The sequence below is a fragment of the Sebastes fasciatus genome, chromosome 6, assembly GCF_043250625.1.
Source record: "Sebastes fasciatus isolate fSebFas1 chromosome 6, fSebFas1.pri, whole genome shotgun sequence".
Taxonomy (NCBI): Eukaryota; Metazoa; Chordata; class Actinopteri; order Perciformes; family Sebastidae; genus Sebastes; species Sebastes fasciatus.
This window is the reverse complement of record NC_133800.1, coordinates 37,760,495-37,775,874: the sequence shown is the minus strand read 5'-3', so window position 1 is coordinate 37,775,874 and position 15,380 is coordinate 37,760,495. Positions and strand designations below refer to the sequence as shown.

Sequence of the window (15,380 nt, the reverse complement as noted above, 5' to 3'; positions counted from 1 at the left end):
GATGAAACTATGATCAATAAGCTTATTGATTGATTCTGTTTTCCATATTAAACTGGATGTGTTTCTGTTTCAGGGCTGGGTGTCGCTACTCAGTTAACATAACATCAGATATTCTCATCATCAAGTCCCTTGTGGAGCCTCAAACCTACAGTCAATCCACATACTATAGAATAATAATAATAATAATAATTATAATAATAATGAATAAAAGCATGCAACATATTAAATATTGATAAACATGTTGAAGATGAACCACTGCAGTGATTTGAATGTGAACATGGTAACTGCAGGCGAGTCGTGACGTAACCATGGCAACTTTAATTTTAATCACTACAGCTGTCTGCATCACGTTGCCCTCCGTCTGTACACCAACACCAACAAACTGCAGCATGCACACATTACTACTCTGTTTTCATGTGTAACTGCAGGTACTCTACTACTACTACTAATACCACCATGTAGAAATACCTGCATTCAAAATCTAACCAAAGTAAATGTACAAAAGTATTATCATCAAAATATACTTATTACAAAAACTAAAAATGACTATGCAGAATAAGTTATATCACCTTATAGCTGTACATTATCACCTGCTAGCTGTACGTTATCACCTGCTAGCTGTACGTTATCACCTGCTAGCTGTACATTATCACCTGCTAGCTGTAAATTATCACCTGCTAGCTGTACATTATCACCTGCTAGCTGTACATTATCACCTGCTAGCTGTACATTATCACCTGCTAGGTGAAAATTATCACCTGCTAGCTGTACATTATCACCTGCTAGGTGAAAATTATCACCTGCTAGCTGTACATTATCACCTGCTAGCTGTACATTATCACCTGCTAGGTGAAAATTATCACCTGCTAGCTGTACATTATCACCTGCTAGCTGTACGTTATCACCTGCTAGCTGTACATTATCACCTGCTAGCTGTACGTTATCACCTGCTAGCTGTACGTTATCACCTGCTAGCTGTACGTTATCACCTGCTAGCTGTACATTATCACCTGCTAGCTGTACGTTATCACCTGCTAGCTGTACATTATCACCTGCTAGCTGTACATTATCACCTGCTAGCTGTAAATTATCACCTGCTAGCTGTACATTATCACCTGCTAGCTGTACATTATCACCTGCTAGCTGTACATTATCACCTGCTAGGTGAAAATTATCACCTGCTAGCTGTACATTATCACCTGCTAGCTGTACATTATCACCTGCTAGGTGAAAATTATCACCTGCTAGCTGTACATTATCACCTGCTAGCTGTACATTATCACCTGCTAGCTGTACGTTATCACCTGCTAGCTGTACGTTATCACCTGCTAGCTGTACATTATCACCTGCTAGCTGTACATTATCACCTGCTAGCTGTACATTATCACCTGCTAGCTGTACGTTATCACCTGCTAGCTGTAAATTATCACCTGCTAGCTGTACATTATCACCTGCTAGCTGTACGTTATCACCTGCTAGCTGTACATTATCACCTGCTAGCTGTACATTATCACCTGCTAGCTGTACGTTATCACCTGCTAGCTGTACATTATCAACGGTCTGTTATACGTAGCAACGGTCTGTTATACGTAGCAACGGTCCGTGTTGAGAGACAGACCAGAGAATCAGTCACTCTGATTGGACGGAGAGGACGGAGACATGGGATTTGTTGACAGTGAGAATAATACCAGATTCCTAATAATAATAATAATAATAATAATAATAATAATAATAATAATAATAATAATAACCTTAATAATGACCCCCAGCCCTGATCATGCCTGTTCACTGTGACAGGTCAAAGGTCAACCGGATGATGTCACTGTACGATGAGGTCACATTATAGCAGCTCAGTGTTGGTATAATGATCTGATGACATCATCATCGTCCCCTTCTGCTTCCTGTGATCTACTTCCTGTTGTGTTGTGTGTCTGAACCTCATGTTGTTATGTGTGTGTGTGTGTGTGTATAATGTGTGTGTGAGTGTGTGTGTGTGTGTATTGTGTATTGTGTGTGTGTGTGTGTGTATGTGTGTGTGGGCAGTAAAACAGACTGAAGCTGTTTTACTGAAACATCACTTCATTTGAAACAGGAACAAATTGTAGGACACACACACAATGTACACACAATATACACACAATATACACACAATATACACACAATATACACACATAGAAACACACAAACATTTTGAATTAACATTATTACTACTTTGATATATACTATTATTTCATTATTATACGTTATACTACATGATACTACATTAAGCTGTATTCTACTACATGATATCATTGTATTATAGTCGTGGTTAACGTTGTGTCCACAGTACTGTGTGTACTGTGTGTAGTCGTGGTTAACGTTGTGTCCACAGTACTGTGTGTACTGTGTGTAGTCGTGGTTAACGTTGTGTCCACCTCGTCTCGTATCGTTTATTTTAGGATAGGAAAACTAGAGCAGAGCCTGAGTCCTCTTTTAGGTCCATCACTACGACCTCCGACCTCAAACGCCGTAGGGCCTCCGGGGACGCCACGGTAAGGAGATGAAGACCACCTCCTCCTCCTCCTCCTGCTGCTGTCCTCCTCCTGTCCTCCTCCTGCTGCTGTCCTCCTCCTGTCCTCCTCCTCTTCCTCCTCCTGTCCTCCTGTCCTCCTCCTCCTCCTGTCCTCCTCCTCTTCCTCCTCCTCCTCCTCCTCCTCCTCCTCCTCCTCCTCCTCCTCCTCCTCCTCCTCCTCCTCCTCCTCCTCTTCCTCCTCCTCTCCTCCTCCTCCTCTCCTCCTCTCCTCCTCCTCCTCTCCTCCTCTCCTCCTCTCCTCCTCCTCTCCTCCTCTCCTCCTCTCCTCCTCTCCTCCTCTCCTCCTCCTCCTCCTCTCCTCCTCTCCTCCTCCTCCTCTCCTCCTCTCCTCCTCTCCTCCTCTCCTCCTCCTCTCCTCCTCTCCTCCTCTCCTCCTCTCTTCCTCTCCTCCTCTTCTCCTCTCCTCCTCTCCTCCTCCTCCTCCTCTTCTCTTCTCCTCCTCTCCTCCTCCTCCTCCTCCTCCTCTCTTCCTCTCCTCCTCCTCCTCCTCTTCTCTTCTCCTCCTCTCCTCCTCCTCCTCCTCCTCCTCTCTTCCTCTCCTCCTCCTCCTCCTCCTCTCTTCCTCTCCTCCTCCTCCTCTTCTCCTCTCCTCCCCAGCTCCATCATCTCCTTGCTGACTCATCATGGTCGCCCGTCTGTCAGTCAGAACTCTTTATCTTCCCTCCATCAGTCATCTGTCCCACAGAAAGAAAGACAGACAGACAGAAAGACAGACAGAGAGACAGAAAGAAAGACAGACAGACAGACAGACAGACAGACAGACAGACAGAGAGACAGACAGAAAGACAGAGAGACAGACAGACAGACAGACAGACAGACAGAGAGACAGACAGACAGACAGACAGACAGACAGACAGAAAGACAGAGAGACAGACAGACAGAGAGACAGACAGACAGACAGACAGACAGAGAGACAGACAGACAGACAGACAGACAGACAGACAGACAGAGAGAGAGACAGACAGACAGACAGACAGACAGACAGACAGGTCAGGGGTTTGTGTCTTATCTTTCACTCCAAGTCGTCCTCTTGCAAAGGAGAAGTGAAGAGGGTCAGACTGTGTGGTCTGTTCTCTCTGTGTCCTGTTGTTTGTCTTCGTCCTGTCTGTCCTCTCTGTTTGTGTCCTGTCTGTCCTGTCTGTTTGCGTCCTGTCTGTCCTCTCTGTCTTTGTCCTGTCTGTTTGCGTCCTCTCTGTCCTGTTGTTTATGTCCTGTCTGTCCTCTCTGTCGCCGTCCTGTATGTCCTGTTGTCTGTCTTTGTCCTGTCTGTCCTCTCCTCCTTCCTGTCCTCTCATCTGTCTGTCCCTCCATCTCACTGTCTCCGTTGATGAAACATCCCCCCACCCTTTTTTCAGAGACGTCTTTCTTCCTCTCGTCCTCGCAGGTCGTCCAGCGGAGACTTCGTCCGTCTCCTCTAACTCTCTAACTCATTTTCAGTGTTCGTTTTTAGGACGAAGACGTCTCTAATGAACGATGTGACTGTTTCAGAGCGTCCCCGGCGGTGTCTCTGAGAGTCTCTGAGTTGTGGTTGTTTGTGTCTTCAGTGTTGACGGTGTTGACCGTCTTGTGGACGCCGCCGTCTTCACCTCCTTCCTTTCAGCCTCAACATGTCCTCAGAAAGTGTCTCTTTTGAAAGAGTGCCGACGTCTGAAATGTGACAAATGTCTTTTAAGTCCACAGCGTCCCCCCGTCCCTCCAGAGACCCTGTTTGTTTATTTGATGTGAAGGGAGTCCAGACGGAGTCTCGTCTCAGGGACCAGGACTGTCGGGTACTGAACGGGGACCCGGTTTACGGCGTTCAGGACCCGACGGTGCTGCTGTGTTGGTGGAGGACTCATTTCATCTCTTTATATGAGTGTCTCTCTCTCTCTCAGTGGATTTCAATGGTGTCCAGACTACATGCTGTCCTACACACACACTGCCTCTGTCCTCCTCTGCAAGCACGACTGACCTTTAGACTGAAAAACACACGTCCTGTTCAGCTTCCTGTTTGACCTCTAGTGTCCCCCGTCCGTCCTCCAGAGCAGATCAGGACCTCCAGTCACATTATGTCTTCAGGTGTCCAACATCAACAGCTCCAAACCTCCAAAAGTCCAGTTTACCGAGACATAAAAGACAGTTTCTGATCAATCAATTAATGGACTAATCAATTAATGGACTAATAGTTTCAGCTTTACATCTTAAAACAAATAGAAACTGAATAATGTTCAAGTTAAACTGAAGCTCCATCCGTGTTCTTCCTCTAATCCGGGTCTCGGACGACGTCCCCCTGGTTCTCCTGTTAGAGGCGACCCTCTGGTTCTCCTGTTAGAGGCGACCCTCTGGTTCTCCTGTTAGAGGTGACCCTCTGGTTCTCCTGTTAGAGGTGACCCTCTGGTTCTCCGGTTAGAGGTGACCCTCTGGTGCTCCGGTTAGAGGCGACCCTCTGGTTCTCCGGTTAGAGGCGACCCTCTGGTTCTCCGGTTAGAGGCGACCCTCTGGTTCTCCTGTTAGAGGCGACCCTCTGGTTCTCCTGTTAGAGGTGACCCTCTGGTGCTCCGGTTAGAGGAGACCCTCTGGTTCTCCTGTTAGAGGCGACCCTCTGGTTCTCCTGTTAGAGGCGACCCTCTGGTTCTCCTGTTAGAGGCGACCCTCTGGTTCTCCTGTTAGAGGCGACCCTCTGGTTCTCCTGTTAGAGGCGACCCTCTTGTTCTGCGGTTAGAGGAGACCCTCTGGTTCTCCTGTTAGAGGCGACCCTCTGGTTCTCCTGTTAGAGGCGACCCTCTTGTTCTGCGGTTAGAGGAGACCCTCTGGTTCTCCTGTTAGAGGCGACCCTCTGGTTCTCCTGTTAGAGGCGACCCTCTGGTTCTCCTGTTAGAGGCGACCCTCTGGTTCTCCTGTTAGAGGCGACCCTCTTGTTCTGCGGTTAGAGGCGACCCTCTGGTTCTCCTGTTAGAGGCGACCCTCTGGTTCTCCTGTTAGAGGCGACCCTCTGGTTCTCCGGTTAGAGGCGACCCTCTGGTTCTCCTGTTAGAGGCGACCCTCTGGTTCTCCGGTTAGAGGCGACCCTCTGGTTCTCCGGTTAGAGGCGACCCTCTGGTTCTCCGGTAAGAGGCGACCCTCTGGTTCTCCGGTTAGAGGTGACCCTCTGGTTCTCCGGTAAGAGGCGACCCTCTGGTTCTCCGGGTAGAGGTGACCCTCTTGTTCTGCGGTTAGAGGTGACCCTCTGGTTCTCCGGTTAGAGGTGACCCTCTGGTTCTCCTGTTAGAGGTGACCCTCTGGTTCTCCTGTTAGAGGTGACCCTCTGGTTCTCCGGGGAGAACTCCAACACAGCGGCGTGCAGCTGGGGGCTCGTGAGTATCCTCTCACTCGCCCGGCGCCTCTGGAATAGGAGAGAGTCCAGCTCCTCTCCAGGAGTTTGGTTCCAGAACCAGAGCTATGCGTGGAGGTGAGCCCAACTATATCTAGTTGGTACCGCTCCACCTCCCGCACCACCTCCGGTTCCTTCCCCGCCAGAGAGGTAGAACGTTCCACGTCCCTAGAGCCAGTCTGCGATGCCGGGGATCGACTGTGAGCATGAATCTCTTTTGTGGACTTTATTCATCAGATTCTGTTGCTCTCTTCGGCCCAGATGTCAAACAATCAATCTGTCCTCTCCCCCTGATGTCAACCTGTCCTTTACCTATGTCCATCTCAACCGACAGCCACACAGGCGGCCTGCGTTTTGGTTTTGCTTGGAAACTTCCGAGACCGCTATGAGGTGGTGGTCTCGGACCGGTTGTTTTGATCCGCATCAGATTACCATTTATTCACCACTTCCGGTGTGGAAATTGATGCCGGACATTCGTAGGAAAACGGACGAAAAAATGAGGAATAACTTTTCGTGCGACATCGTATGAACCGATCAACCGCTCATCAACCGTTGCCATGGAAATGCTCACTCAGAAGCTCGAGGTTTAAACGCTGTTTCCACAAATATGTCCTAAAACAGTTTAACCGTTATATGACGGCAGCAGTATTTTATTTTATTACATAAATAGTTAATATTCTCCTCACTGACGGAGATCTGAATGATAACTGCAAAATGGACCAAAACTAAATCTAAATTATGTTATTATAATTATTAATAATATCAGCATATATACATATTAAATCTAAATTATGTTATTATAATTATTAATAAAATCTACATATTGAAATATTAAATATAATTTATTTTATATTTAAGGGCTATTTTAATAGCAATTTTTTTAAGATTTATTTTTATTAGCGAGAGGCTTATTTTATAATTCAATTTCTGTTTTACAAACAAATATTGAAACCAGAAAAATAAAATAAAATAACATAAGAAATTAATAATTATTATTATTGATAATGAACCTATCCTTGTATCAAATATACTTTAACTACATAATAATTATTACTATATCATAAATAATGTTATTATAAATATTAACAATATCTACATATTGACACATTAAATCTAAATTATTTTATATTAAAGGGCGATTTTAATAGTATTGATAATGTTATTATTAAATAAAGAGAAATATATAAATGTAATGAGATTAGTGCCAAGCTGTGTTGGACCTCATGTAACCGTAGCAACAAGACATTAATGGTTAACTGGTTGAAGGTGAAAATATTTCTATATATTTAATTATTTATTGCTTCCACTGAGGTTATTTCCATATGTAAAAATAAAGATTTATCTTATTTTATTTTATTTTATTTTATTTTAATTTAATTTAATTTAATTTAATTTAATTTAATTTAATTTAATTTAATTTTTATTTTATTTTGTTTTGTTTTGTTTTGTTTTATTTTGTTTATTTATTTTATTTTATTTTCCCACTTTGTTCAACAGCTGGCGGACACACACAGACTAACACATCCAGATGTTATTGATTTATCAAAGGAGACAGCAAAATAAAATAATAACTACGTTAAGAAGAAAAGGAGAAAAGAAAAGAAAAGAAAAGAAAAGAAAGAAATAGAAAGAAATAAAGGCTGCTTTAGTGTTATTAGTTCTTACATTAATATTTCAGACGATGTCATCAATAAATCTTCATGTTTAAAGTCATAAATCAGAAACATGTTGAGAGAAATCAGGCAGGATCAGACGTCAGCCAACTTGGCTCTGAGGTCGGCTTCTCTGTGTGTGTGTGTGTGTGTGTGTGTGTGTGTGCGTGTGCGTGTGCGTGTGTGCATGTGTGTGTTGTATTAATGTGTGTGTGTTTCCTCTGTTCTCTCTCTGCAGCCGTACCCGACTGACATCACCGGCCAGCTCAACCTATCAGATCCCTCCGTCAGCACCGTGGTCTGAGAGGAGAGAGAGAGCGACACTGCTGCTGCTGAGCCACACACACACACACACACACCATATAAACACACACACACACACACACATGATATAAACACGCAGATGGACAGACTGAGCGTCCTCTGAGACAGGAGGTAGAATATGATGGCATCAGGACTTTTGGACGGCATCACACTGTGCCAATACACACACACACACACACACACACACACACACACACACACACACACCATCTGTCATCCCAAACACACGCACACACACACACAGACACACACACACACGGTCGCCTTGCTCCGCTTGTAGCCGTCAGCCTCCTCCAACCAGAGGGTCTTTTATTTTGAAAGAACTGTCTCAAATAGCTCTTATTTTGGTCGATGTCTTCGGTGTTGTACAGTTTCCTGTCCGCGTCACACTCTCATTGATCGCACGTCGATTCTCCCGATCGGTTCTCGATCCGCCTCAACGCCTCATCGAGCTCCTGAAGCCCGCCGCGCCGTTCACCTGCCGATCGATCGGGAACCTTTTTGATCGATCAGGAACTTGCTGATCGATCGGGAACCCGTCGGTCGATCGCGGGGCCCCGACAGGCGGGCCGAGCCTCTGGGACAGGAAGTATTTTCATTACCGCGGACGTCTCCTGCCTCACTGAACCGCTCGCCGCTGAGGCTCCTGGGTAATGTGGTCTTTAGAGCCTGTTGGGTTCAGTGACTCAGGAAACGCTCGTTAAACCTCCTCGTTAGCATTTATATCAATATTAATAAATGGTTTATAACACGCTGTGATTCAAGCAGATATGAGGACATGTTTATTATGAAATATATTTATGAATGATTTCTTCTTCACGCTCACGACACCTGAGCAAACCGCTGATTAATACGCTGTCATAACGTCCAAATATCTGTTGTGTTATAAACACTTTATTAAGTGTTATACTGCTTATAGAGGCTACACAGAGGAGGCACATTAATAAACAGCATAAAAAATACTGTTATAAAAGAAATTATCCCATTTTTATATTTCAAGTTTCTTAAATATTTAAAGAAAATAATAAAATACAAATAATATCTATAAAAATAAATCTACATTTCTGTTTTTGTGATTTTATATAAAAGTCCTAAAAGATGTTTTAGACGCACACAAAACAATAACTTGTGTTCACAGTTTATGTTCATTTATTATTAAACTGCGCTGAAGATCAGAACCAGATATTATAGTTATATAACTATAAAATGTGAACACTTTAAACTCATTACAATAATATTTCAGATTCATCATTTTAAAATTCTTTCATTTTTTATTTTATTTATTTTGTTGTTGTGAAATTTATTTTGACAGGAACAGGAAATTTAATTTTAAAAATATTTTTTCCACATTATATGAATTAATTTTAACCACGTGATGGTTTAAATGCTGTGACAGATCATTCTCAACACTGCCAGGGATATTTACTTTAATTTGTATTTAGCTGTTAATTGTTTAGTATTTTAGATATTAATATTCATTGGAAGATACTTCCTGAACCAGAGGCTCCGCCCACCGGCCCCCTGACCACCCCAGGGCATGATGGGATATGTAGTCACTGCTCCACCTCTTCCACTGTGTCTCTGCTGATGATGTCAGTCTCTGTCTACCTCCACCAGCTGTCACTAACAGACACTGATGTCCTGTGAAAACCTCCTAACTCCTCACAGACCCCGCCCCTCACATGCCCCGCCCCCAGAGGACCCGCCTCCTCACAGGCCCCGCCCCCTCACCTGCCCCGTCCCCTCACAGGCCCCGTCCCTCACAGGCCCCGCCCCCAGAGGCCCATCCCCCATCACAGGCCCCACCCCCGGTCCGCCCTCATAGGCCCCGCCCCCAGAGGCCCATCCCCCATCACAGGCCCCGCCCCGGTCCGCCCTCATAGGCCCCGCCCCCTCCGGCCCGCTAGAGTTAGGAGGTTTCCACGCTGCAGACGTGATGTAGCTGCCGTCTCTTTATTAGGTTATTATTATTATTAATAAGGTCGTTCTGTGGAAAACACTCATGTGCATGAAACATTGAACTCACGTGATCTCGTCATCGAGAACAAGAAAAAACATCTTCAGCTACTTTTTAACGTTTAATCACGTTTATGTTTCTGTGAGAATCAGCCGGCAGAGTTTATTTATTAATTATTAATTATGAATTATTAATGTTTACTGTGTTTTAGTCGTCCTGAACACCTGAAGGACAGAACAGAAAGTTAGCCAGCGACTCTCTAAACAACGTCTATGAGCGTTGGAGAGTAACGGTGTCATCTAGTGGACTTTGTCTCTCTGTATACTCGCTGACTTCTTCCATCACTGTCGTCATGACTACGACCACTATAGGTCGCCGCCTGACAACCTGACAACACAACAACCTGATAACACAACAACCTGACAACATAACAACCTGACAACCTGACAACATAACAACCTGACAACCTGACAACATAACAACCTGACAACCTGACGACGCAACAACCTGACAACATAACAACCTGACGACCTGACAACCTGACAACGCAACAACCTGACAACCTGACAACACAACAACCTGACAACCTGACAACACAACAACCTGACAACCTGACAACATAACAACCTAACAATATAACAACCTGATAACGCAACAACCTGACAACCTGACAACGCAACAACCTGACAACCTGACAACACAACAACCTGACAACCTGACAACGCAACAACCTGACAACCTGACAACACAACAACCTGACAACCTGACAACACAACAACCTGACAACCTGACAACATAACAACCTAACAATATAACAACCTGATAACGCAACAACCTGACAACATAACAACCTGACAACCTGACAACATAACGACCCGACAACCTAACAATATAACAACCTGAAAACATAACAACCTGACAACATAACAACACAACAACCTGACAACCTGACAACATAACGACCCGACAACCTGACAACATGACAACCTAACAATATAACAACCTGACAACATAACGACCCGACAACCTGACAACCTAACAATATAACAACCTGACAATATAACAACCTAACAACTTGACAACCTGACAACATAACAACCTGACAACCTAACAATATAACAACCTGACAATATAACAACCTAACAACTTGACAACCTGACAACATAACAACCTGACAACCTAACAATATAACAACCTGACAATATAACAACCTGACAACCTGACAATATAACAACCTGACAACCTGACAATATAACAACCTGACAACCTGACAACCTGACAACGTAACAACGTAACAACGTAACAACATAACAACCTGACAATATAACAACCTGACAACATAACAACCTGACAACGTAACAACATAACTACCTGACAACATAACAACCTGACAACGTAACAACCTGACAACACAACAATCTGACAACGTAACAACCTGACAACACAACAACCTGACAACATAACAACCTGACAACATAACAACCTGACAACCTGACAACATAACGACCCGACAACCTGACAACCTAACAATATAACAACCTGACAACCTGACATGACAACATAACAACCTGACAACATAACAACATAACAACCTGACAACATAACAGCCTGACAACATAACAACCTGAAAACATAACAACCCAACAACATAACAACCTGACAACATGACAACGTAACGACCTGACAACATAATAACCTGACAACATGACAACGTAACAACCTGACAACCTGACAACATAATAACCAGAAAGCCTGACAACCTAACAACGTAACAACCTGACAACATAACAACCTGAAAACATAACAACCTGACAACATGACAACATAACAACCTGACAACATGACAACCTGACGACCTGACGACCCGACAACCTGACAACATAACAACCTGACAACATAACAACCTAACAACATAACAACCTGAAAACATAACAACCTGACAACCTGACAACATAAAAACCTGACAACATGACAACCTGATGACCTGACGACCCGACAACATGACAACATAACAACCTGACAACATAACAACCTAACAACCTAAAAACCTGAAAACATAACAACCCAACAACATAACAACCTGACAACGTGACGACCTGACAACATAACGTAACAACCTGACAACCTGACAACATAATAACCAGAAAGCCTGACAACCTAACAACGTAACAACCTGACAACCCAACAACCTGACAACGTAACAACGTAACAACCCGACAACGTAACAACCTGACAACCCGACAACGGAACAACGTAACAACCTGACAACCCGACAACGGAACAACGTAACAACCCGACAACCCGACAACGTAACAACCCGACAACATAACAACCTGACAACGTAACAACGTAAGAACCTGACAACATAACAACATAACAACCTGACAACCTGACAACGTAACAACCTGACAACGTAACAACGTAACAACCTGACAACATAACAACATAACAACCTGACAACGTAACAACCTGACAACGTAACAACGTAACAACCTGACAACATAACAACCTAACAACCTAAAAACCTGAAAACATAACAACCCAACAACATAACAACCTGACAACGTGACGACCTGACAACATAACGTAACAACCTGACAACCTGACAACATAATAACCAGAAAGCCTGACAACCTAACAACGTAACAACCTGACAACCCAACAACCCGACAACGGAACAACGTAACAACCTGACAACCCGACAACGGAACAACGTAACAACCCGACAACCCGACAACGTAACAACCCGACAACATAACAACCTGACAACGTAACAACTTAAGAACCTGACAACATAACAACATAACAACCTGACAACCTGACAACGTAACAACCTGACAACGTAACAACGTAAGAACCTGACAACATAACAACATAACAACCTGACAACGTAACAACCTGACAACGTAACAACGTAAGAACCTGACAACATAACAACCTGACAACATAACAGCCTGACAACATAACAACCTGAAAACATAACAACCCAACAACATAACAACCTGACAACATGACAACGTAACGACCTGACAACATAATAACCTGACAACATGACAACGTAACAACCTGACAACCTGACAACATAATAACCAGAAAGCCTGACAACCTAACAACGTAACAACCTGACAACATAACAGCCTGACAACATAACAACCTGAAAACATAACAACCCAACAACATAACAACCTGACAACATGACAACGTAACAACCTGACAACATAATAACCAGAAAGCCTGACAACCTAACAACGTAACAACCTGACAACCCAACAACCTGACAACGTAACAACGTAACAACCCGACAACGTAACAACGTAACAACCTGACAACCCGACAACGTAACAACCCGACAACCTGACAACGTAACAACGTAACAACGTAACAAACCGACAACATAACGTAACAACCTGACAACCTGACAACATGACAACGTAAGAACGTAAGAACCTGACAACATAACAACATAACAACCTGACAACCTGACAACGTAACAACCTGACAACGTAACAACCTGACAACATAACAACATAACAACATAACAACCTGACAACATAACAACCTGACAACGTAACAACGTAACAACCTGACAACATAACAACATAACAACCTGACAACATAACAGCCTGACAACATAACAACCTGAAAACATAACAACCCAACAACATAACAACCTGACAACATGACAACGTAACGACCTGACAACATAATAACCTGACAACATGACAACGTAACAACCTGACAACCTGACAACATAATAACCAGAAAGCCTGACAACCTAACAACGTAACAACCTGACAACATAACAACCTGAAAACATAACAACCCAACAACATAACAACCTGACAACATGACAACGTAACAACCTGACAACATAATAACCAGAAAGCCTGACAACCTAACAACGTAACAACCTGACAACATGACAACGTAACAACCTGACAACCTGACAACATAATAACCAGAAAGCCTGACAACCTAACAACGTAACAACCTGACAACCCAACAACCTGACAACGTAACAACGTAACAACCCGACAACGTAACAACGTAACAACCTGACAACCCGACAACGTAACAACCCGACAACCTGACAACGTAACAACGTAACAACCCGACAACATAACGTAACAACCTGACAACCTGACAACATGACAACATAATAACCAGAAAGCCTGACAACGTAACAACCCGACAACCCGACAACATAACAACCCGACAACATAACAACCTGACAACGTAACAACGTAAGAACCTGACAACATAACAACATAACAACCTGACAACCTGACAACGTAACAACCTGACAACGTAACAACGTAAGAACCTGACAACATAACAACATAACAACCTGACAACGTAACAACGTAAGAACCTGACAACATAACAACATAACAACCTGACAACGTAACAACCTGACAACGTAACAACCTGACAACATAACAACCTGACAACTTGACAACCTGACAACGGGTCGTAATAAGCTGCTTTCACAGACGACCTAGAAGACGTTTTTTGGGGGAGGTAGCTCCAAAAATGGCGGCGCCGCCCCAGAATGCTCCAGGATTCCCTGTACCAGGCAAGCCTACCGTTGAACCAGCTAGGGCTAACTGTAGTTGTTATTTTCCTATAGCTGAACTACAGACTAAACATGACTAAGAGGAACAGAGCTAATGCTAATCCTGTGTATCAGAGTCTAACAAGCTAGTGTTTAAAACTGTATAAAACTACAACGATAACAAGGTGTCTGCTAAATCTAATGAAAGCAGCTCATGTGGCTCGCTGTAGCTGTAGCTGAAGCTGTTTCCTGTACCTGAGCTACAGCAATAAGAAGGTGAAGCTAAGGCTAATGCTACTGTAGAAGGCTAACTGTACTTTCACTTCTCCCTGTATCTGAACTACAGTGACTGAGGACCTTTATTTTGAAATGACCTGATATTGAGGTCTTTTCTTTGAGTTGAATGTGAACGCAGCAGAGCAGCAGAGAACGTCTCCAGAGATCAGCTGAGTTCAGCGTCTCTGGAGACGTTCCGGTGGTTCATTGGAGCGTTGCCATGACCACGTCGGCACCGGCCGGTTCTCCAGAGACGCAGCGTGATTAAACTGAAGTGACTCTCTGACCTGAACTCAACTCTGCAGGTTATCTCAGGTCTGACGGAGACGAGCTGTGATTATTATTATTATTAATAATAACAACTATCTATCTATATTTCATTATTGTTTCACTTTTATTCTGAAGTCGACTTCCTGTTGCTGAAGATAAAACGTTTCATTGTTCTCAGTGACGTTTCACTGATGTTGATTCAGGTGAGCTGCACCTGCCGGACTCACTTTACAGCCCAATAATAATAATTATAGAGTTTATTACAGTACGACGGGAGGATCTTATTATTATTATTATTATTATTATTATTATATTCAGTTTTATTTGAGCTTTTAAAATCCACTGACTTCCACCCAGGAACAGGAATTATATTATATTACTCATTCAGTCTATCACCACATGATTTATGTCTTTTAATATACAGC

At 43.5% G+C, this 15,380-nt stretch overlaps 1 protein-coding gene and 1 long non-coding RNA gene across 54 annotated transcripts in view; one reads left to right on the top strand and one right to left on the bottom strand.

Annotated features, from left to right (window-relative positions):
* Window positions 1–9,615, top strand: part of LOC141770053 (glutamate receptor ionotropic, NMDA 1-like) — a 78,081-nt gene extending 68,466 nt beyond the window's left edge. For 2 of the 4 annotated variants that reach the window (XM_074639685.1, XM_074639684.1), the window contains one exon: window positions 7,812–9,613. In XM_074639685.1, coding sequence (XP_074495786.1) covers window positions 7,812–7,877 — 66 coding nt within the window. In that variant the 3' untranslated portion in view covers window positions 7,878–9,613. Of the gene's footprint in view, window positions 1–2,438; window positions 2,532–7,811 lie in introns of all 4 variants that reach the window. The other 2 variants (XM_074639682.1, XM_074639683.1) reach the window with 2 other exon arrangements.
* A 560-nt stretch (window positions 9,616–10,175) lies between these two features.
* Window positions 10,176–14,832, bottom strand: LOC141770056 (uncharacterized). Of its 50 annotated transcripts, none has more exons than XR_012594427.1 (9): window positions 14,171–14,832; window positions 13,806–14,082; window positions 12,937–13,269; window positions 12,412–12,456; window positions 11,799–11,950; window positions 11,671–11,758; window positions 10,506–11,401; window positions 10,378–10,417; window positions 10,176–10,297 (listed from the first exon to the last, which is right to left on the bottom strand). It is a non-coding gene; the product is annotated as an uncharacterized LOC141770056 (long non-coding RNA). The 50 variants fall into 50 exon arrangements; XR_012594425.1 differs by having other exon boundaries at window positions 10,181–10,297; window positions 10,370–10,393; XR_012594426.1 differs by having other exon boundaries at window positions 10,208–10,337.
* Between the last annotated feature and the right edge of the window lie 548 nt (window positions 14,833–15,380).